Consider the following 21,434-nt stretch of genomic DNA (forward strand, 5'->3'; position numbering starts at 1 on the left):
CAGAACCCTGCTCAGAAGGTGTTGCGACAGTCCATCCTCTCCGGGTTCTCGCCTCAACAGACTTTTAACTCACCTGTAGGGTGTCCATGGCGTCCTACATGCAAGCAAAACTGTAACTGGGATCTTGTATGACATTTGTCCTTCGTTCAAAGTTTTTTATAAATTATGTGTGTAAGAAAAAATGTTATTTTACATATACCTGTATCCGACATTTGTGCCCAGTGGTTATGGGTCTGACCTCAGGGTACTGTGGTGTCAATGAATCTGGAATACTTACAATACCTGTATTATAGAATCATGAGAGAGAGCCAAGATCAATTTTCCAGATATTTAAGGATATATTCATTTAATTCTTCACACTTGGAATCTTTTGTCATTGCTTTTTCTTTTTTTTTTTTTTAATTTTGGAGACAGGGGAAGGGAGGGAGACCGAGAGGGAGAGAAAGATCCATCCGGTTGCCTTCCTTACGCACCCCAACCAGGGACAGAGCCCACAGCCCAGGCAGGACGATGCCCAACAGCTGAGCCACACTGGCTGGGGGATATGTCATTGCTTTTTAACGAGAAGGAAGATATTCCGTGTTCTTTCTTTCCTAAACTGAACAGAAACAAGTTTAAACTCTGAGGCACAGCTACATGTTTAGGTGCTGACCACAGCACAGGCCTCCAAACACTTGTAGTGGGGGACCTGACATCAACTTCGTTTACTCATAAAGGCAGGATGAAAATGACAGGGCATTATGACTACCCAAGCAGTGGAACGTGGCTTTCCATGCAATACTTTCAATTTCTCAAAAAGTTACAGCTGCTTCTCCTACAGATTGGTCAACCATCACTGTGGTTGCCCGTCAGCTCTCACCAGTCCCACCCGAGTGGGAAGGAACAGGAGTGGGTTAGACCGCCAGAGTTCATTCCAGCATGCATCCCCCTTACCGTTAGCGACAGAAGCCTACTTTTCAGCTGGGCACACACTTCCCAGCCTCCCTGTCCCACATTTTGACCTATGACATCGTGAGGCAGTGTCTATGGGAAGGCTGCTCACAGGGAGCTGGGAGATTTTGGAGGTGCTTCTTTATGTCCTTCTGCCTTGTGTCTACATTTTGCATGTGATGGCTGGAGCTGGAGCAGCCACCAAGGGTCACGTGATGACCGTCAGGACCCACAGCATGCACCATGACGGTGGTGCAGGGAAGCAGGGGCCAGGGGACCCGGTAACATCACTGAACCACCTTACCAGTCCTGGACTGCTTATCTCCAGCCTCTCTTATTTAGGAGAAAAAGAGACTTTGATTAGGTCACTCCTACTTTTTAAAAAATATTTTATTTATTCATTTTTAGAGGGGAAGGGAGGAGGAAAGGGAGAGAAACACCAATGTGTGGTTGCCTCCCACGTGCCCGCCACTGGGGACCCAGCTCACGACCCAGGCTGCATCCTGACCAGGAGCCAAACCAGTGACCCCCTGCTTTGCAGGCCAGTGCCCAATCCACTGAGCCATACCAGCCAGGGCTCACTCCTACTCTTTTTGTCTTTCAACCACACACAGCAGAACCAAATCCTTGGAAAACCACGATGCTTAACCAATCTTCCCACTCCGTGGTGGCATGTGAAGCCTTTTCCATACAGCAGAGCCCAGGCAGCTGCTATCACTCAACAAGTGATGTGTCCGCAGGTGGAGTCCCCATGCTTAATGCTCTTCATCATGACGAGGACAGTGTTGTGTTCACGACATGGAGATCATAATCTCCAAGCTGACTGTTTATTATATGACTTTCAAAGAATTCCAGAACAAGCAACATTTAAAAACGGCACTAGACATTTACTCAATTGGCTACGCGGCAGTCACTACCCCGCACTGGGGTTACAAAGAGGGACAGCAGCTACACGAATTCAGCACGGTTCATTTGAATGACTTAGGAATCTTTTCTCCAGTTTAATTTCTAACTTGATTCAATGAGATGTCACGGCAGGGATGGGGTGGGGAATGGTAAAATTAGGGGATCTTGGCTTTCCAAAATGCCTCTGCTGGTTGGGGGTGGTAGGAGTGGGGTTAGTTAGTAAAGCCACTGGGGAACAGTCACCATTAACCCGCACTTTAAGACACCTGTTTTATTTTATAGGCGTCTCTTGCTGTAGCATATGCAAAAAATATCGACCTGCTCTTGTTCTGCTTCAGCCTGTGCATCTGTGGCTACCTGACTTGCTGCTGGCTTCGAAGCCCTCACTCAGTCACGAGGTTCTCCGCTACCGGGAGATGCAGCACCGTGTCCGCACCACATCAAAGGCTCTGGGAAGTCCTGCCGTCAAGAACGCTCTTCAACTCTGACCCCCAGCACCATCTTGGTCAGTTATCGTAGTACACGGCTGACTTCAAGGGAAACAGAGGAGGAAGAGTGCGGGCAGAGAGTCTCTAAGTCCCCCCTCCAAGGATTCTCTGATGCCGGGATTGGCTAGAGGGAACTGTCCTAAAATGAAGCTTGTTTGTTCACGTTCTGTCTCCGACGTCCCATGGGGGGAGGACACCTCAGTGAGCCGGTCTGTCTTTGTGGTGGTATCTCCGATGTTGAGAAAGGCCTGACCTCTGTCTGAAGGCTTCCCCGCACTCACTGCATTCATAGGGCTTTTCTTCATTGTGAATTCGCATGTGCTGAGCGAGGTGGGAGTTCAGTCGGAAGGCCTTCTGGCATATGTTGCACGTGAAAGGTTTTTCTCCAGTGTGAATCCTGTGATGCCGAATAAGGTCTGAGGTTAAGCTGAAGGCCTTCCCGCATGCGTGACACTGGTGGCCCCTGGCATGGCTGTGGGTTCTCTGATGGTGGGTGAGGAGCAGGGCCTGGCTAAAGGTCTTCCCACACTCCCTGCACTCACAGGGCTCCTCCTGACTGTGAATCCTCTGGTGCCGGTTCAAGTGAGAGCTGCGCCTGAAGTTCTTCCCACAGTGGATACAGAGGAAAGGTTTCTCTCCAGTATGGATTCTGAGATGCTCCAAAAGGCCTGCATTCTGGCTAAACACTTTCCCACACTCCTTGCACTGATAAGGCTTCTCACCAAGATGGATTTTCTGATGTCTGACAAGGTGTGAGCTTCTCTGAAAGGCTTTCCCACACTCGTGACACTGATGGCTTTTCTCTCTAGAGCGGATTTTCTGACGCCCGGGAGGACTGGATTCACAGAGCCTTCCTGCGCTGTGCGTACCTTCATGTCCTACCAGGTCTGAGTGCTGCAGGAATCCATCCCCACATGCTGAGCGGTTACAGTCGGTCTTCCCCTCGGGCTTGGCCTGCTGCCTTTCCAAGCGAGAGCCCTCACAATGCGGCCCTCCAAGCTCAGATACTTTCCCAGTCGATTCCGATACTCCACACGTGTCTGTTTCTACAGCTGGAGTCTCATTCTCAGTCACTGTCTCTTCACCTGAAACATCAAATATACACCAACAATGACTAGTTTTTTGGTGCTTGGGGAAAGAAATCTGCAATTAGTAGGAAACATTTTAAATCTAGCCATGTGGGTAAAGTGGAAATACTGTGGCTGTTTGTGTTTGTATAGATCACACATGGAATGATACACAGGAAAGTGTTAGCAGTGGCAGCCTTTGTGGAAGGAAGCGGGTGGTGGTGGGACATGCTTACACACATGGTTTGAACTTTATTGTACGACGTGCGCGTGTGTGTGCGCTAGCAGACTGTCTCAGAGGGAATGGCTGTATTCTTGAAAATGGCCTGTCACATGGAAAATGAAAAAGAAACGTCCACTGAGGACCCCGGGGCAGTAAGAAAGCAATGGCCCTTTAACTGAAAATGAAGAAAAGTGGACACGGTACCGATTTTAATGTTGACTCGCTGTGTAAATGTAGAAATGTAAATTAAGCCTCAAACTTTCCAACATAAGAGCGCTTTTGTAGTGACATCCAAAACTGAAAGAGGAGGTAGTGGGCAAAGGAAAGCTTTAGAATCAACACCGACCATTCAACAAGGAGACACTTACTGACGGCCGGCTCTAAGCCAGGAACGGTAACAAACTCAGGAAATAAAACAAAGGCCCTGCCGATTTTTCTGGCAGGAAAAATGGAGATGTTAAGCAGCGACTATACTATAATGGGATCAGTTCTGTGACAGGAGAACACCCGGTGGGGAACCTCACCCAGATTTAGAGGACTTAGGAAATGACGGAGAAAGTGGCGTCTCAGCTAGGTCCTGATGGGGGGTAGGGCTTAGGGAGAGTGAGGAACAGCCATTCCAGATGGAAGACTCAGAGAAACAAAATACAGCTGGGCAGGATGGGACAGAGGGTGACTCACTGTCCCAATCTGCCCAGGGACAGGGGTTTTCCCAGGACACAGAACAGTCAGTGCTCCAGGCCCAGCAAAGCAGAACACGTTGGTTGTTCGTTGACATTACTTGGCTGTGAGGTCAGCAGATGCCAGAATATGCATATGAGACCTTTGTTAACAGCCACTGGAAGTCACTGAAAGTGGCGGTTTTTTCTTGGTTTTTACTCTTCATTATAGAGTTTTTCAAACATCAAAAAAAGGTTGAAAGAATAACATCACTCACTAACTGAAGGGATCTAAGGAGGGAGCAACATCAATGAGTGTGTTGCAATGGCAGACAGTGCTTCCATGGAGGCACCAAGATGACAAGCAGGGCTTGTATCAGACTGGAAAGAAGAAAAGAAAATGAAAGGCATAGAAATCAGAAAGATCTATTTCAGAGTCCAAGAAAACAGCAGAGCAAAAAAACCCAATCCAGGTGACATTTAGAAACCAAAGACAAAAGCCACTCGCAGTGGCGGGAAGGCAGGAAGAAGAGATGAGCAATGCAGCCTGGGGCCGGAGTTCTGTGCCTTGGGGAGGAAGCAGCACTCGCACAGGAGGCTTCAGTTTTAATTGAATGAAGTGAAATGTCTGGGGTGACAGAATCTTTTACATCTTCATTATGGTGGTGAACAGACAACTTTAATTACTTCCTGTTTGTGAAATTCACTGAACTGCACACTTACAAAAAGTGGGTTTGCAGTGTGTACACTATACCTCAATAAACCTGATTCCACACAAAAACGAAGAACAAAACGAAAGGGCTGCTGTGCAGGCTTCTCCCACGCAGAAGACAGTCTGTTTCTTACCTTGTTCTGTTTCAGGCTTTGGATCTGCTCGCTCAGGTGGGACCTGCTGGGCCTGCAGAGCATTCAGGGCCACTGTCTCTTCCACACACACGTGCTGTTTCTCTGCCTGTCCTAGGCCCTAGGGACAATTGGGTACAAGTGGGTACAGGAGAGAACTGATGTTCAGGAGAATACTCTAACATTAGAAAAGAGAGCAAAGAGAAACCCCACAGGGGCAACGAAAAGCACGTTTCCTCCCAGCAGAGAAAAGGTGAAACCTACAGCAATGAACAGCCAAATCGACAGGAAAACTGAAAGAGGACTGGGCAATTCTCCTGCCACTACTCGGCTCCTTTCCTTCTGCCTCTCCAGCGGGTCTCCAATCCAGCCTTCTTGAAAAAGAGCACACATCTTACCTTTCCCACCTGCTGTCCAGTTTCTCGCAGCTCTGGATGCAGGTCCTCCAGTACAACCACGGCCTCCTCGCCGCTCTGCGGGCGCCGCTCCCGCACCCAGGCTCGCAGCCCTGTGGGAAGGATGCGCAGGAACTGCTCGAGCACCAGCAGCTCCAGCATCTGCTCCTTGCTGTGCGTCTCGGGCCGCAGCCACAGCCGGCAGAGCTCATGGAGCCGGCGCAGCGCCTCTCGAGGTCCAGTGGTCTCTTCATACCGCAGCTGCCTGAACTGTCTGCACAGCGGCTCTCGTTCAAGGCCAGTGCCATTTCCTGGATGTCTGAATCCCTCTTCCCTAGCAGCGTGGTGACCATCTTTCACTGGCCTTCCTGAATCCTTCTTCAGATTCAGAGGAGCCAGGGAAGGAGCACCGACGGACACTGTGGCCATCTCCAGCTTCAGACTGCTCTGTCTTGGAGAACTTTCTTTTGGACTATCTCCTCAGGGACAGTCCTGGAAATTTAACAACAAGAATCACAGAAACAGTGATAGCAATAGCAACGATAATGAGAGCAATAACAATATCCCTGTGTTGGGTGGGTACATTTTCAACAATTACTATCCATTTTGTTCCCTCTGGAAAAAAAAGTCCCTAGCCCTGGTTGGTGTGGCTCAGTGGATTGAGCGCCAGCCTGCGAACCAAAGGGTGGCCTGTTGATTCCCAGTCAGGGCACACGCCTGGATTGCAGGCCAGGCCCCCTGCAGGGAGTGCTCGAGAGGTGACCACACATTGATGTTTATCTCCCTGTCTTTCTCCCTCCCTTTCCCTCTCTCTAAAAATAAATTTAAAAATCTTAAAAAAAATTTTTTTAATTCCTAAAAAAGGAACACATACAAAATGAGAAAACTCTGTTTTACACAAGACCGCCAGCTGACATAGGAAAAATACATTTGAAAATTCCCCATCTTGTAGCTCTTGGTGAAATAATTGATTCAATCAAGGACCACAAATAGGTAGAGCCACTGGGTGAAATCGGGGGATGGTAGGGGGGACATTCTCAGTCTCAATGGCCCTCCACTCTCGCCACTTATTAATGACAACAGGAAAAATGGAGACGTCACACACTTAGGGTAGTGATCGAATCTAGCTGCTCCAACAGTGAGACAACTGACCTTGTGCCTTCCCACCTGCATGGCATTGTCACCGGAAGTGTTTAATGTGAACCTAATAACAAGGAACCTTTTAGATGAATCCAGCGTGCAATTCATCTCTAATAGGCATTGGCTCTTCAAAACAATCAATTTCACGAAAATAACAAGGTGTGGGGAAGGTATGGGTCTAGATCACAGGTGGCAAACACAAGGCCCGCAGGCCGAATCCGGCCCTCCCCGTTGTTTCTACCCAGCGGCAGCACCGAGCTCCTTTCCCCTAGTTAAGAGTAGTTACATTTATGGAGTCCTAAAATTACATTCGGCCCTTTGAAGGCAACCTCAAGGCTGATGTGGCCCCTGGTGAAAATGAGTTTGACACCCCTGGTCTAGATTAAAGCAACACAGTAAAATGTAATGTGTAAAATTGGCTGGAGTTTTAAAAAGATACAAATGTTGTGGTTTGAAGAATTCAGAAATCTAAATAAGCAAACTATGGCCCAGAGAACAGAATGGAGCCCAAAGCCCGTTGTCGGGCCTAGAGCTTTACTGGAATTCCGCACTCACTCGCCCACTCGTTCAGGTCTCGTTCCAGCTGCGTTTGCACAACACTGGCAGGGCTGAGTGGCTTCCACAGAGATCATCTCACCTGCAATGCCGAAAACATGTACTGACGGGCCCTTTACAGAAAACGTTTACAGATGCCGACTGAGAATTTGCTCAGGTGAGATGAACGTTTCGTGGTCATGTATCCTTATTCTCAGGAGGTGATGCCGAAATTTACCTTCAGGTGTTTCAGGAGGACAGTGTGTGTGCGTGGCGCAGCGAGCGAGCACACACAGCGGGGAGTTAACCTTGGCTGCTGCACGACAGGCCACAGTACCAACTGGGCTGCTCTCTCAACTGTTGTGTAGATTTGAAAAGTCTCAAAACATTAAGGGACAAAAGACACAAAATAAACAAAACTGCCTACATGTTCATTAAAGCCAGTATCAGGATCAACTACAAGGATGCGGTCTTCACAGCTCACCTTCCGTGCTGACGTGCTAGACCCTCAGTTGCCGGGAACACAGAGAGGGACCCAGCTCCCGGCCTCCACCGCTCTCTGCTTCTCAAGAGGTCACAATGCAGCACTCACAGGGCCACAGTGGAGGGAAGCACAGGGTGTTAGCGGGGCACGGTGGTGAGGCTCCTTCCTGGAGGCAGGTCCTTCTGAGTCCTAAAAGACAAGTGAAAGCAAAGCAGACAAGAAAACAGAGAAAGGGTTTTTCCGTCAGAGCAAAGGCTGAGCATAGAGCTGTTGGGGAAGGAAAGCCTGGTGGATTCAGGGCGGCGCAGCAGTAGTGGTGGCTGGAACCCAGGAAACTCCAAGCATATGGAAGAGAGGTGAGAAGGAACGGCGACCGGAAGGCCAGGAGGAGCCATTTCCGTACATGTTTCGATCCAGCTCTGTCACTTGCCAGCAGTGACCTGGGGCAAGTTCCTTATCCTCTTGGAGACTTAGTTTACTCACCTGAAGAATGAAGGTAACACCTGGTTCACAGAGATGTTTTGAGGTGAACGAGATAATAACTGTAAAGGACACAAACTCACTGATCTGTAACTGGGGTCACATAAAAACACAGTGTTTGGGAGTGTGAAACGCCACAGGAAGGTGTACGAGTCCAGGACCTGGCACGTGCAGTCAATTAACACAAGTCAGGCCTGGCGGTCACTCGCACCCTTCTAGGTTCCTGCTTGCGGTGGCCTGAGTAGGAGATGGTGGCCCAACAGTAGGAGGAGGAGGCGAAAGGGGAGCAGGTCTTCGGGTCCAAGTATTGGGGCAGTGCACTTGTGGTGAGAATTGGGAGGAGCAGACAGCAAGGATAGGGCCAGGAGCAATGGCGTCCAAAGAGTAAAAAAATCTCAACATGGAAAATGCCAACCAGGAAAACAAATAATGAAAAAGGATGAAAAGGAGCCAGATGCTAAAGAAGGAGAGCCCTTGTCCCTCTGTTTGGAAGCTGGTGAATGTTGTGAGCCTGGAGGACTTCGTAGGTGGCTCCATGTTAGGCAGCCACAGGCAAGGATGAGACAAGAGGAGTGGTAAGGGTGGGGAGACGAGAGAGCTGACTGAAAAGCTGAGGGACAGCAGTTCGGTCAGAGTCTGCGGGCAGTTGCCCCTCACCATGACCGTCACGAGTTTTGCCTTACGCCTCGAATCCCAGTGTTTTCCCTGAAGTTAACAGGAAGACACAGCTGCTCCCTAAACTTGATGTGTTCGTGGTGTGCCTTGTAAACCTTCTGGTGTTAACTTGCTTCCTCTGAGTCTCCCATTACCAGCTTTTAACTAAACACTGTGTCTGGACCAATTTGTTAGTTTCTATCAGAAGGTGAGTTTTACCTATTGCATGGAAAGATGCTCATTACACATTATGAAGTTAACAAAACAGTTTAAAAAAACAAAATACAAACAACAACAAAAACACAGAGGTCACTGACTTCTGCGAAGGCAATTCAGATTGTGGGTTAGGCCAAGCAGTCAGCCTGCCACAGGAAAATGGGAACATAAAACCATCGGGCAAAAATTCCTTTTTCAAAAACTAAGACATTCTATGGAAGGATAAAATAGGGCAGAAGCTAGGAAGGGGGGATGTAGAGGACAGGTGTGTTTGTAACTTAATTCCTATCTTGATCCAAAGTTTTCCTTGTTGTCTAGCCCAGATATCTCAAGAGTGACACATCCAAATTTCCTTCCAGCCACCTGGTACCTGGATACCTTGTAGAAGCCTCTCAAACCCAATGTGTCACCATTGTCCTTTGGAGCAGGCCGCTGCTGTATGGGGCCTTTGCATTCTTGATCTGGAGTCCTCCTAAAGTGACTGGAAGGATCCATGGAGTCGCATGTGCCAACAGCTGACACTTGCCTTTGAATCAGCATGCCCGGGGGCTCACTCAGTTAGTGGCTCTGCCTGGCTAAGCTCCGAGTGCAGCTTGCGGTTGCACACTCCTGGATGTGCACGTATGAACACTCCCAGCTGGTGTATACTTTTCTGCATCAAAAATGGACTTCAAATTTAAAAAGCAAAATCCTACTATTCTTCCCCCTCACCAAATACTACTATTCTAAATGGAAGTGAAAAAGTCCAAGAAAGTGATGAGTGATGGTTATTAGCCAGAAATAAAAGTTTGGTATTGTGATGGTTATTTTTATCTAACAACTTGACTGGACTACAGGGTCCAGACATTTTTCTGGGTGTTTCTGAATGAGATTAATATTTAAATCAGTATACTGACTGAAGCAGACTACCCTCCATAATGTGGGTACCCTCAATCCAATCAGTTGAAGGTCTGAATGAAAAAAAAAAAAAAAGGAAAAAAAACAGCAGGCTCTCCACCAAGTAAGAGAGATTTCTTCCGGCTTGACAAGCTTCAAACTTGGATATCAGATTTCTTCCTGCCTTTGAACTCGACTAGAAACAGTGGCTCTTCCTGGGTCTTGAATGTGCTGGCCTTCCAACTACAACTACCTCATTGAATCTCCTGGTTCTCAGGCCTTTGGACTCAGGCAGGAACTTAGTCATCAGCTCTCCTGAGTCTCCAGCTGGACAACTCACTGTGCAGATCTTAGGACTTGCCAGCCTCCATCACTGTGTGAGCCAATCCCTTATAATAAATCTTCTTCTATGTGTATTTCTGTATCTATATATTGCTATTGGTTCTGCTTCTCTAGAGAACCTGGGGAACAGAGATATGCAGTGTAGAATAGTGAATTAGTGGTGGCTTGTTTCTATGATGTGACTACATATACCTAACACAATGTATAACAGACGATTTGAAAACTGACCTTTCCAGCCCCCTTTCATATCTCATATATCAGGTCAATCAAGTTCTACTGAGTCTACCTAAACACCTCCCAAACCACCCACTTCTCTTCCTCTCTGCCGTCTTCTCCCGTCCGACTACTGCAAGTGGCTTTCTCACTGCAGTCAGTGATCTTCCTAAAGAGAAAATACGGTTAGGTCTTTGCTGTGCATATTACATTTAATGGCTCATCACTACTCTCAGGATCAAGTTCAAAACATCTAACAGGATTAAAATTTCCTTATGATGTAATGAACTTTCAGTCTCTCAAACTTGCAATACCCTTTCTTGCTCTTGGGTCCTTTCTGCTCTTACTCCTCTGCCTGGAACATCTCCAACCTTCCAATTTTCTTCTCATTAGTGCCCTTCACTCTTCATGCCTCAGCACAGAAAAACAATAAGCCAGCACAACTGTGTATGTGCTTTACATGCGTTAACGCAACCCTATCACGAAGACATTACTATCTTCAATGTAGGGAGAAGGAAACCCAGACATAGAGAGTTTAGCGGGTTAAATGATGTATTCAAGGTCTCAAAGCTGAACCTCAGATCTTCCCTCCGATATCTCTTGTAGCCACAGGCTGAAAACCTGAAATTTATCTGTCTTCTCTCATACTCTCACGGCCCACATCTGATCCAGAGCAAACCCCATTGGCTCTACCTTCAAAGCAGATCATTCCTCCGAGCACTTCCAACCGCTTCTACCACAATACTCGCCCAGGACACCATTTTTCTCCCACCTAAATTACTTGCAATAGTCTCCTAACTTTTCAGTTCCCCCGATTCCACTCTTGTCCAGCTATAGCGGCTTTAAAACATAAACCAGGTGTTTCTCTGCTCAAAATTTTCCAAAAACTCTTTTCACACCAAGAAACGACCAATAAATACAATGCCTCCCCGCACTCCCGATCTCTGCATCCATCCTCCGCAAACCGCGCCCTGCTCACTCCAGTCTCCCTGCTCTTCCTCCAATGTGTCAACCAGGCTCCCGCCTTGGAGCCTTAGCACTGGCCGCTTCCTCTACCTAGAAAGCTGCGGCCCCCAAAGCCACGTAGGTCTTCTCGGCTCCTTCAGGTTTCTGCTCAAATACTACCTTCTATGACTTACCTTAGCACGTGTGAAATCGCACCCAACTCCCGGAGAGCTGCAGCCGACCACCACCACGGCGGCCACTGAACGACGTCCACAGCCGCACCGCCGTCCAGGCCCCGGACGAGCCGCGCGCTGCCCCGCCGTCAGGAAGGCTCCTCAGCGCCCGAGGGGAACGCGCCGCTCGCACGCCCTGGGCCGCGGAGCCTCCCCAGCCTGGAGCGCAGTCTCCCGCTACCCAGCAGCGGCCCGCCGGAGGAGTGGACAGTGGACGCTCAACCCACATCTGAGCTGGACCGGCATCAGGGTTCCCGGAACGCCCGAGGTCAGCGGCCCCAGGAACGCCGCTCTAGGAACGCGGGAGGACCTCTGCTCGGTGGTGCGCTGCGTCAGCAGAGGGTCTGGGCGCAGCGGGCCCTGCGGGCTGGGGGAGGGGGCAAGGGGGAGGCGGAGGTTGGAATGTGGAGAGACACGGCCTGAGGTGTGTTTTCATTTTCAAGCCGACATTTATTTTATTCATGTAAAATCTAGCCAGCTACTTTACTGTTATCACAAACAGCCGGCATTTCCACTTTGCTCACTCATGTTATTAAAACACAGACTCATGGTTTACCATTTCTCCCCAGTTTAGAAAGCCATCAAACCCAGTGGCAAAAATAACTGTCAAAGTATTTTGAAGATTGTATTGAACAATGAGCATACATTTGTATTGAAAAGTTTAAGGTAATAACATTGCCGTGGGAGAGAATAATCAATACTTTGTAATGAATATAGGTTGGAGGAGGGAGGATAAGCATCAAATAATCACTTTGCCAAAATAAATTTGAAGAAAACAAATATTTCCTCTTTTGCTTACCTTATGACGAACTGTATTTTTTATAGTCTTTGAATAGAATAAACCCTTTAAAAATATGAACAAACTTTAACCATTTGACAGTTTTGAAACTTCATTAGATATCATACTAACAATTTTATGACATAATTTATTCAGTATTTCAAGCGCTGAAGTTATAACATTCTGGGAACCGCCCTGTCTGGTTTCAGAAGCTGTAATCCCCTAAGACTGAGTAAAGACACCTTGGGACCATAAGCCATTAAGGAGACAAAGCTTATCTTCCTGGCTAGGATGCCACCTCTGCCCTCTTTTACTTCATCCTGCTTGGCCCCAGGCAGATGACTGGTTAGCCAATAAGGAGTAAGCTTCCTCAAGGGAGGGACTACCTAAAACAGGCAATGGTTGTGAAGGGGTCCTAAGGGAAGGACTTGAGGGGCTATAGAAAAAGGGGGTGATGGACCCTCATCCCTCAGCTTTGACATAGCCTGAGTCCTCATTCTGTCTGAAAGAAGTCTCCTAATCTCTTGGCTGCTTTACTCCCCCCTCCCCCACCTGACTTAAGCTGGAACTATGACAGAGGGCTGAGGGTGGTGTAGCCCTGGGCAGGAACGGACAGTTTCTCGGAGATCAGGCCTAAGAAAGAATGCATAAAATCCTGTGAAACCTGCTTTGCTAAGAATGCCCTCAATTTTTTCATAAGGGCCCAGGCATGAAATGAGTTTGTTTCCCAAAGTTTTATGGCCCTTTAGCTAACTGACCCTGACTCAGAATAAGCCCTCATAGTTCTTTGTATGTTATCTATTGTTTGATCCTGACTGTCTGACCATGACTAATGAGCTTTACCTGAATTCCTGTGCAAATTGAACCCAATAAAAGCCCATTGAGGGACAGGCTCCTGGCCCTTCTCCTTTGAGAGATTGGCTACCTTTCCTCCCCAAGCAGGTCATGTCTTCGTACACTTATTCTCATCCGTGGCAGTGTGGGAGGCCCCCACAATAACACAAAGAATATTTCGTCATCACAAGGAGAGTTATCTTTTTCATTTTGACTGTCTAAAGCTTGAAAATATATTTATAAAGTAAAAGTTAAGTATATTTACTTTAAAACTTTTCCTTAGGCTAACAAATCCAGTTAATGAAAATATTTTACTAGTTAGAAGTTAATAGAGAGACGAAGCTGGGATGGAGAGGACTCTCGGCAAGCTGGCAGCTGGTGGAGAGGGCGGTCCCATATTTGTGTGCAGATAAACTGGAAGGAACAACTGGGGAGCGAGACAGACTGAGCAACCCAGGGCTCCAGCGCAGGGAAATAAAGCCTCAAAACCTCTGACTGAAAACCTGTGGGGGTTGCAGCAGCAGGACAAACTCCCAGCCTCACAGGAGAGTTCGTTGGAGAGACTCACAGGGTCCTAGAACGTACACAAACCTACCCACCCACCCAGCAACCAGAAGGGCTCAATTTGCTTGTAGGTACCAGAGAGGTGACTGAAAGCCAGAGGAGAGCCTAGGAAGCAGCACTGTTCCCTCCGGAACCCCTCCCCACATACAGCACCAAAATGCATGCAGGTAGGTTGCCCTGCCATGGCAAATACCTAAGGCCCCACCCCTTACAATTGCAATTTCTTTGCCAAGACAAAGAAATATGGTCAAGAAAAAGAAAAATGAAAGAACATATCAAAGCTCCAAAAATAAAACTAAGTAATGAAGAGATAGCCAACCTATCAGATGCAGAATTCAAAACACTGGTAATCAGGATGCTCACAGAAATGATTGAGTATGGTCACAAGATGGAGGAAGAAATGAAGGCTATGCAAAGTGAAATAAAGGAAAATGTACAGGGAACCAACAGTGACAGGAAGGAAACTGGGACTCGAATCAATGGTTTGGAGCAGAAGGATGAAATAAACATTCAATCAGAACAGAATGAAGAAATGAGAATTCAAAAAAATGAGGAGAGGCTTAGGAAACTCTGGGACAACTTTGAACGTTACAACATCCGAATCATAGGGATGCCAGAAGGAGAAGAGGAAGAGCAAGAAATTGAAAACTTATTTGAAAAAATAATGAAGGAGAACTTCCCTAATCTGGCAAAGGAAATAGACTTCCAGGAAGTCCAGGAAGCTCAGAGTTCCAAAGAAGTTGGACCCAAGGAAGCACACGCCAAGGCACATCATCATCAAGTTACTCAAGATTAAAGATAAGGAGAGAATTAAAAGCATCAAGAGAAAAGGAGACAGTTACCTACAAAGGAGTTCTCATAAGACTGTCAGCTGATTTCTCAAAAGAAAACTTACAGGCAATAAGTGGCTGGAAACAAGTATTCCAAGTCATGAAAGGCAAGGACCTACATCCAAGATTACTGTATCCAGCAAAGCTATCATTTAGAATGGGAGGGCAGATAAAGCACTTCCCAGATAAGGTCAAGTTAAAGGAGTTCATCATCACCAAGCCCTTATTATATGAAATGTTAAAGGGAGTTACCTAAGAAAAAGAAGATAAAAAATAGGAACAGTAAAAATGACAGCAAACTCACAGTTATTAATGACCACACCTAAAACAAAAACAAAAACAAACTAAGCAAACAACTAGAAGAGGAACAGAACCACAGAAGGGAGATCACATGGAGGGTTAACAGTGTGTGTGTGGGGGGGAATGGGGAAAAAGGTACAGAGAATAAGAAGCATAAATGGTAGGTAAAAAATAGATGGGGGGGTTAAGAATAGTATGGGAAGTGGAGAAGCCAAAGAACTTGTTTGTATGACCCATGAACATGAACTAAGGTGGGGGGAATGCTGGTGGGATGGGGGGTGGTACAGGACAGAGGAGAATAAAGGGGAGAACAAAATCCAGACAACTGTAAGAGCATAATCAATAAAATATGTATTTTTAAAAAAGAATAGTATAGGAAATAGAGAAGCCAAAGAACTTATATGTATGATCCATGGACATGAACTAAGGGAAGAGAATGCTGGTGGGGGTGGGAGGGGTGCAGGGTGGAGGGGAACAAAGGAAAGAAACAATGGGACAACTATAATAGCATAATCAATAAAATATATTTAGAAATCATTCAAAATTGTAGTGGGCACTTATTGGTTGCCTATCCCCCTCCCCAATGTTACCCTGATTTTCATTTAGGAATCCTTTCCTTCCCCACATAGCCCATAAGCAGACGAAACCAACAGCTCCAGGAGTAAGCTATTCTATTTCCCTGGCAGCAACATCTTTTTATGATGGGCATGTGACCTAATGTAATCCAATTAGGCTGAACCTCAGGATTGTTTGCAATGCCAAGACAAAAAATGTTTTCTCTTTTTAGAGGTGGACCAGAAAATATATAACATAACTCAGGAGCTTTTGCTTATTTGAGAGAAACCAGCCTGAAGAGGAAAATGATTCATAGAGAACAAAGAAGAAAGAAGCCAATGTCCTATTAAAGCCACGCAGGAAAACTGTCCTCCTGCTGCACTTCTGTTGTATGCCGGTAAACCTCTATTTTTAAAAATTCAGTCTGTTAAATGAAACTAAAGGTATTCAATCAATTGAATCCTTTGTTCTTTGTGGAGTTTTCGTGGTTCCCCTTGGGGCAAATAAATGAAGCCTTCACAGAGAGCAGTCAGGGAAACAAAACCCCTTTGGGTTAATAGCTCCAACCTTTATTTTGCAACATTATGCTTGTATGTACAAAGAACTCATGGACAGATATAGAATACACCAAAAAGAAAGATAAAGAGAGAGAGAGAGAGAGAGAGACAGAGAGAGAGATTTCTTTGGGGAGAAGGATGATCAGGGATTTCAGTAAAGGCTCACATTTTACTGACTCTCCTGTAGTGTTTGAATATCTTTAAAACCATGTGCACATATTACCTTTTAAGTTGAAAATAAATTGCTAAAGAGATCTCAAAAAGCAGGTTTTTCTTCAACAACTTACTAACATAAGTACAGTAGCACCATAAAGCCTTTAAAAACTACTTTGGTCATAGAAAATTGTTGTTCAAAGTCCAGCTGTAGAACAAAAGTCCTTATTTGTCATCTTTCCCTTTTGTCTTCCTGTACACCATCTCTCTGAAACTGGCCAGAATATTATTCTCTCTCTTCCGCCTCTCTTCTTGGTTAAAGGATGCGAGGGCTCTCTTCTCATCTGCACTGTAGATCTGGTTCTCTTTACGCAGTCGCACAGCCTCCATTCTGCGATGCCTGCTGCCACTCATAACATAGCCTGAGCATTCAAAGGAAGCAATTTCTTCACTTGTCAGACCAATTTCACCTCTTCGAGGGATACGCTTTCCAGCTTTTACATACTCTGCCATGGCTGCGCCTTCACCTGGGAGCAGAGCATGGCCATAGTTCAAAGGTTTCTCATCTTGAGAGGCGTGAATTGCAGGCGCGTCTGGACCGATGAGATCCATGGTATCTGTAATGTCCGAGTGCTCAAACCAGTTATCTGTTGGCAGCTCCCCTTCACAATCCTTGTAACTTGAGTCGTTTGGTTCTTTTCTAGTCTTTTTACTCTTCTTTTTCTTGGTACTTCCACCTCTGCGTTTCTTTTTCTTGTCTTTGTTCTTGGCTTTTTTGGCTCTCTTTTTCCCTTCATCAGAGCTACAATTAGTGTCAGGGTCTGAATTACTGTCACTATTACCATAATATTTCTTGTATTTTCTTTTGGACTTTTTCTTTCTTCTCTTGTTTTTTGAATGACTGGCCTTCTTTTTCCTTTTTTCTTCGGAGCTGGACTCTGAACTGCTGCTGGTCTTCTGAGTTTTCACGTCTTCCCCTTCAGCTGGGCTGTGCTCGTCAGAATCCGGCTCCGGGTACTTGGGAGACAGGCCCCACACCTCGGGAGCCCCCAGCTCCCCGATCCTTTCCCTCTCTTTCAGCCTCCTCTGCCGGTAGCTCTCCTTCACCTCGTAGTGCTCCGCCCACTGCCGGTCGCCCGGGTAGTCGCGGTGATGGTACCGGTGTCCTCCCCAGTACGTGGAGGGAGGGGACCAGAAGGTGTAGTTGCTGAGCCCAGGGGGCTCTCGAGACCCCGGGTCACTGCGGAGGTAAGGAGCGCTGGCCGACGGACCCCACGGAGGTCCGAGGCCCTCGCGGCCGCGGGCCTGAGAGCAGGAACGGCTGCTCCCTGGCGAGCTGCGTCGCCTTCTCCGGGAGCCCGGGGTGTCCTCGGGAGAGCGGGACCGGGACACTGGCGCCATGGCCCGCGCTTTCACGGGTGACCAGTTGGGTCAACAGGGGCCGTTACCTCAAGGAACGTGGCGGGCGACGACTTCCACTCGCACAGGCGCGCCACCGCAGTCCCGCTTCCGCTTCCGCCTCCGGCCGCTGACCAGGCGACGCCCCGACCGCCGGTGGGCCGAGGCAGTCTGAGGTGTTTTCCCGAATGGGTCCCAGGCACGGCCGCCCCTGTGTTTGGGGCTCACTTTCCCGAACCCGAGCCCTGCGGGAACACAAGAAGACGAATGCGCACCAGTGAACCCCTCCCTGTGGAAACGTCCCTCTTAGCTTGTCGCGCTTTCCCCACGTGTAACCTACCCTTCGCTCCCCCTGTATCCACTTCCGGTCCTTCCCCTCGGCGTCCGCAGGGGGGAGCCCGCGCACCAGCCTCACGGCGGAAATAGGCTCATTGACGACTCCCGATCCCACTGGTTCCACCTGGGAGCCAGAGTCAGGACTTCTTTTGGAATCAAAGTTTGAACTCAACCTCTTAGCTAAGTGAGGGCCGGAGTCATGATTTTATTCTTAAATTCACAGATGTTCTACCCAGGCACAGGCAAGCATTCAACTCAGTCTCGTAGATGTCTCCATCTCTAGTTATTTTTTTCAGAAACATTGTGGTTTTGGAACCACTTCCCCTACACACTTTGTTCACTAATATGGTTCCTAACATGTTAAGTGTATCCACCTATTTCACGAATCCTTCTTGTATGTCTTCTTGCTCAGACCTCAGATGAAAGGCTGGGCTCCGGTGGGCTCCAGTCTCAAAGGTTCGGACCCTCGAGTGGGGTCTGTGGCACACACGATGGCGCTGTCTCAGCGTCAGTTCGCCCACCGCGGCGTCCCTCCCCGCCCCTGTGAACACAATCCCCTCATTCCTCCTGGGCTCCAGACTTGCTCTGGGCCGGGCTGCTGCCTCCTCTCCCGCTTCCTCTGGCTCCACCAGAAGGCTTTTGGGCTGAATTACTCAGAATGGAAGGCAACTTTTTTATTTAATTAAAAAATTACTATGGAAAAATTCAAACATAAACAAGTGTAAAGAGAATATTACAATGAACCCACCATGCCTCTCATCCAACTTCAGCAATCATCTTTGTACCATTTCTTTTGTGCCTCTAGTTCTTTCAGAATATTTCAAAGCAAATCCAGACATTATGTCATTTCACCCTCAAATACTTTATTATGAATTTCTAACAAATGAAGACTTTTGTTTTAACCATATTATCATAGGGCAACTACATTCACGGTAATTATTTAATGTCATTATGTTCTAGTTTTTCCAGTTGTTTCAAATACATCTTTTTTTAATAGTTGCTTTGTTCTGATCAGGTCCAAACAAGGTTTACTGTTGCATTTGCTTGATATAGCTAGTCGGTCTCTTTTAATTCATGATAGTTCACCTTTCTCTGCTGTCTTTTAAAAAGATGCCATTTATTTGATGAAGAACCTGGCTCTTCTGTCCCACATTTTGGGTTTGTTTGATTACTTCTTTTTTTTTAAAATATATTTATTGATTATGCTATTACAGTTGTCCCATTTCCCCCCCCCCCACTCCACTCCATCCTGCCCACCCCCCTCCCTCCCACATTCCCCCCCCCCCCATAGTTCATGTCCATGGGTCATACTTATAAGTTCTTTGGCTTCTACATTTCCTACACTATTCTTACCCTCCCCCTGTCTATTTTCCACCTATCATCTATGCTACTTATTCTCTGTACCTTTCCCCCCTCTCTCCCCCCCCACTCCCCTATTGATAACCCTCATGTTCTAGTTGTTTGCCTAGTTTGCTCTCGTTTTTGTTTTATGTGTGGTTGTTAATAACTGTGAGTTTGCTGTCATTTTTACTGTTCCTATTTTTGATCTTCTTTTTCTTAGGTAACTCCCTTTAACATTTCATATAATAAGGGCTTGGTGATGATGAGCTTCTTTAACTTGACCTTATCTGAGAAGCACTTTATCTTCCCTTCCATTCTAAATGATAGCTTTGCTGGATACAGTAATCTTGGATGTAGGTCCTTGCGTTTAATCTTGGGTAATGTAATTATGATGTGCCTTGGTGTGTTCCTCCTTGGGTCCAGCTTCTTTGGGACTCTCTGAGCTTCCTGGACTTCCTGGAAGTCTATTTCCTTTGCCAGATCGGGGAAGTTCTCCTTCATTATTTGTTCAAATAAGTTTTCAATTTTTTGTTCTTCCTCTTCTCCTCTGGCACCCCTATAATTCGGATGTTGGAACGTTTCAAGGCGTCCGGGAGGTTCCTAAGCCTCTCCTAATTTTTCCAAGTTCTTGTTTCTTCATTCTTTTCTGGTTGGATGTTTGTTTCTTCTTTCTGGTCCATACCATTGATTTGAGTCCCAGTTTCCTTCTCATCGCTATTGGTTCCCTGTACATTTTCCTTTGTTTCTCTTAGCATAGGCCTCATTTTTTCATCTGTTTTTCGAACAGATTCAACCAAGTCTGTGAGCATATTGATAACCAGTGCTTTGAACTGTGCGTCCGATAGGTTGGCTATCTCTTCGTCGCTTAGTTGTATTTTTTCTGGAGCTTTGAAGTGTTCTGTCATTTGGGCCATTTTTTTGTTTGTTTGTCTTGGCGCGTCTGTTACTTCAAGGGGCGGAGCCTTAGGTGTTCACCGGGGCGGGGTAACGCTGGTCGCTGCGCTGTGACGCTGTACGTGGGTGAGGGGCCGAGTGGGAGCAATGGCACCCGCCTCACTCTCCTCCGGATTTCAATCTTTCACTCCGACACCCACAATCAAACTGGGCCCCTCTGGTGCTGGTTCCCGAGTAAGTGGGCCTGTGCACACTCCAGGCCCCTGTGGGTCTCTCCAACAACCTCTCCTGTGAGGCTGGGAGTCTCTCCTGCTGCCGCCCCAACCCCCAGGGGCACTTTCAATCAGAGGTTTGAGGCTTTATTTCCCCGAGCTGGAGCCCTGGGTTGCGCTATCCGCTTCGCTCCCCGCCCTTCGCCCGGTTTATCTGTGGGCGAATGTGGTGCCGTGGGGCGCTACCCGCTGCTCTGCCTGCCCCGCTCTCCGCCACTCTGAGTCCGGCCCTCTGGGTTTATCTGTGCAAATGTGGGGCCGCAGGGTCTGCTAGTGCTCGGACTGCCTGCGCCATTTGTCCCACACTCCGCCAGTCTCAGTCCCGCCACAGCCACGCAAGTCCTCTCCACCCCGGTGCCCGTCTCCGCCCCTCCTACCAGTCTGGATGAATGTTTATTTTCTATTTCCTTGGTGTTGGTCCCCCTTGCTGTTCGATTCTCAGTTCTGTTTGTGCGAGGAGGTGCAGTGTGTCTACCTACGCCGCCATCTTGGAATGCCCTTTCCTGATTACTTCTTTTAAGTATCATTTAACTCATTAATTCTCAAATTCACCTGCATATTGAAATCACGTACAGAATTTTAAAGTTTTTCATACCTGAGTCCCACTCACCCTCTGACATTTTGATTTAATTGATCTTGGTTGTAGCCAATGTATCAGGATGTTTTTTTAAAATTATTTATTTTTAGAGAGAAGAGTAGGGAAGGAGAAAGAGGAAGAGAAAGGTTGATCAGTTGCCTCTTGCAACTGAGGGCCTGGCCCGCAACCCAGACATATGCCCTGACTGGGAATTGAACCAGTAACCTTTTGGTTTGCAGGATAATGCCCAACCCAATGAAACAAACCAGCCAGGGCTCAGGATGTTTTAAAAAGCTCCGCAATGATTCTTTTGTGCTGCAAGGATTAGAAACTGCTAACTTGCTTCTCTATGTCACTGACACACAGGCATTCGCATCTAGGAAATGAATTAGATTTAGATTCTCTTATTATGCCAAC

General features: G+C 47.2%; 2 protein-coding genes across 3 annotated transcripts; both read right to left on the reverse strand.

The window, feature by feature from the left end:
* Positions 1 to 1,302: 1,302 nt before the first annotated feature.
* ZSCAN26 (zinc finger and SCAN domain containing 26) lies at positions 1,303 to 11,897 on the reverse strand. 2 transcript variants are annotated; one of them, XM_045203614.2, is made up of 6 exons: positions 11,590 to 11,897; positions 7,670 to 7,858; positions 7,207 to 7,288; positions 5,515 to 6,003; positions 5,120 to 5,237; positions 1,303 to 3,409 (listed from the first exon to the last, which is right to left on the reverse strand). In XM_045203614.2, the coding sequence occupies exons 4-6, from the start codon at positions 5,938 to 5,940 to the stop codon at positions 2,523 to 2,525; spliced, it is 1,431 nt and encodes a 476-aa protein (XP_045059549.2). In that variant the 5' UTR covers positions 5,941 to 6,003; positions 7,207 to 7,288; positions 7,670 to 7,858; positions 11,590 to 11,897; the 3' UTR covers positions 1,303 to 2,522. The 2 variants fall into 2 exon arrangements, with proteins under 2 accessions (XP_045059549.2, XP_045059548.2); XM_045203613.2 differs by lacking the exon at positions 7,207 to 7,288.
* Positions 11,898 to 16,003: 4,106 nt separating this feature from the next.
* NKAPL (NFKB activating protein like) lies at positions 16,004 to 17,783 on the reverse strand. The gene has a single exon (XM_024570210.4). The coding sequence runs from the start codon at positions 17,598 to 17,600 to the stop codon at positions 16,425 to 16,427; it is 1,176 nt and encodes a 391-aa protein (XP_024425978.2). The 5' UTR covers positions 17,601 to 17,783; the 3' UTR covers positions 16,004 to 16,424.
* Positions 17,784 to 21,434: the final 3,651 nt, after the last annotated feature.

Source organism: Desmodus rotundus, chromosome 12 (assembly GCF_022682495.2).
Source record: "Desmodus rotundus isolate HL8 chromosome 12, HLdesRot8A.1, whole genome shotgun sequence".
Classification (NCBI taxonomy): domain Eukaryota; kingdom Metazoa; phylum Chordata; class Mammalia; order Chiroptera; family Phyllostomidae; genus Desmodus; species Desmodus rotundus.

Excerpts from the sequence above, each read along its gene's own strand:
- ZSCAN26 (XM_045203613.2), bottom strand. The coding sequence starts at position 5,940 with ATGGCCACAGTGTCCGTCGGTGCTCCTTCCCTGGCTCCTCTGAATCTG. Across the intron at positions 5,238-5,514 it reads CTGGACAGCAGGTGGGAAAG|GGCCTAGGACAGGCAGAGAA; the intron begins GTAAGATGTGTG and ends AATTGTCCCTAG. Across the intron at positions 3,410-5,119 it reads AAAGCCTGAAACAGAACAAG|GTGAAGAGACAGTGACTGAG; the intron begins GTAAGAAACAGA and ends TTGATGTTTCAG.
- NKAPL (XM_024570210.4), bottom strand. The coding sequence starts at position 17,600 with ATGGCGCCAGTGTCCCGGTCCCGCTCTCCCGAGGACACCCCGGGCTCC.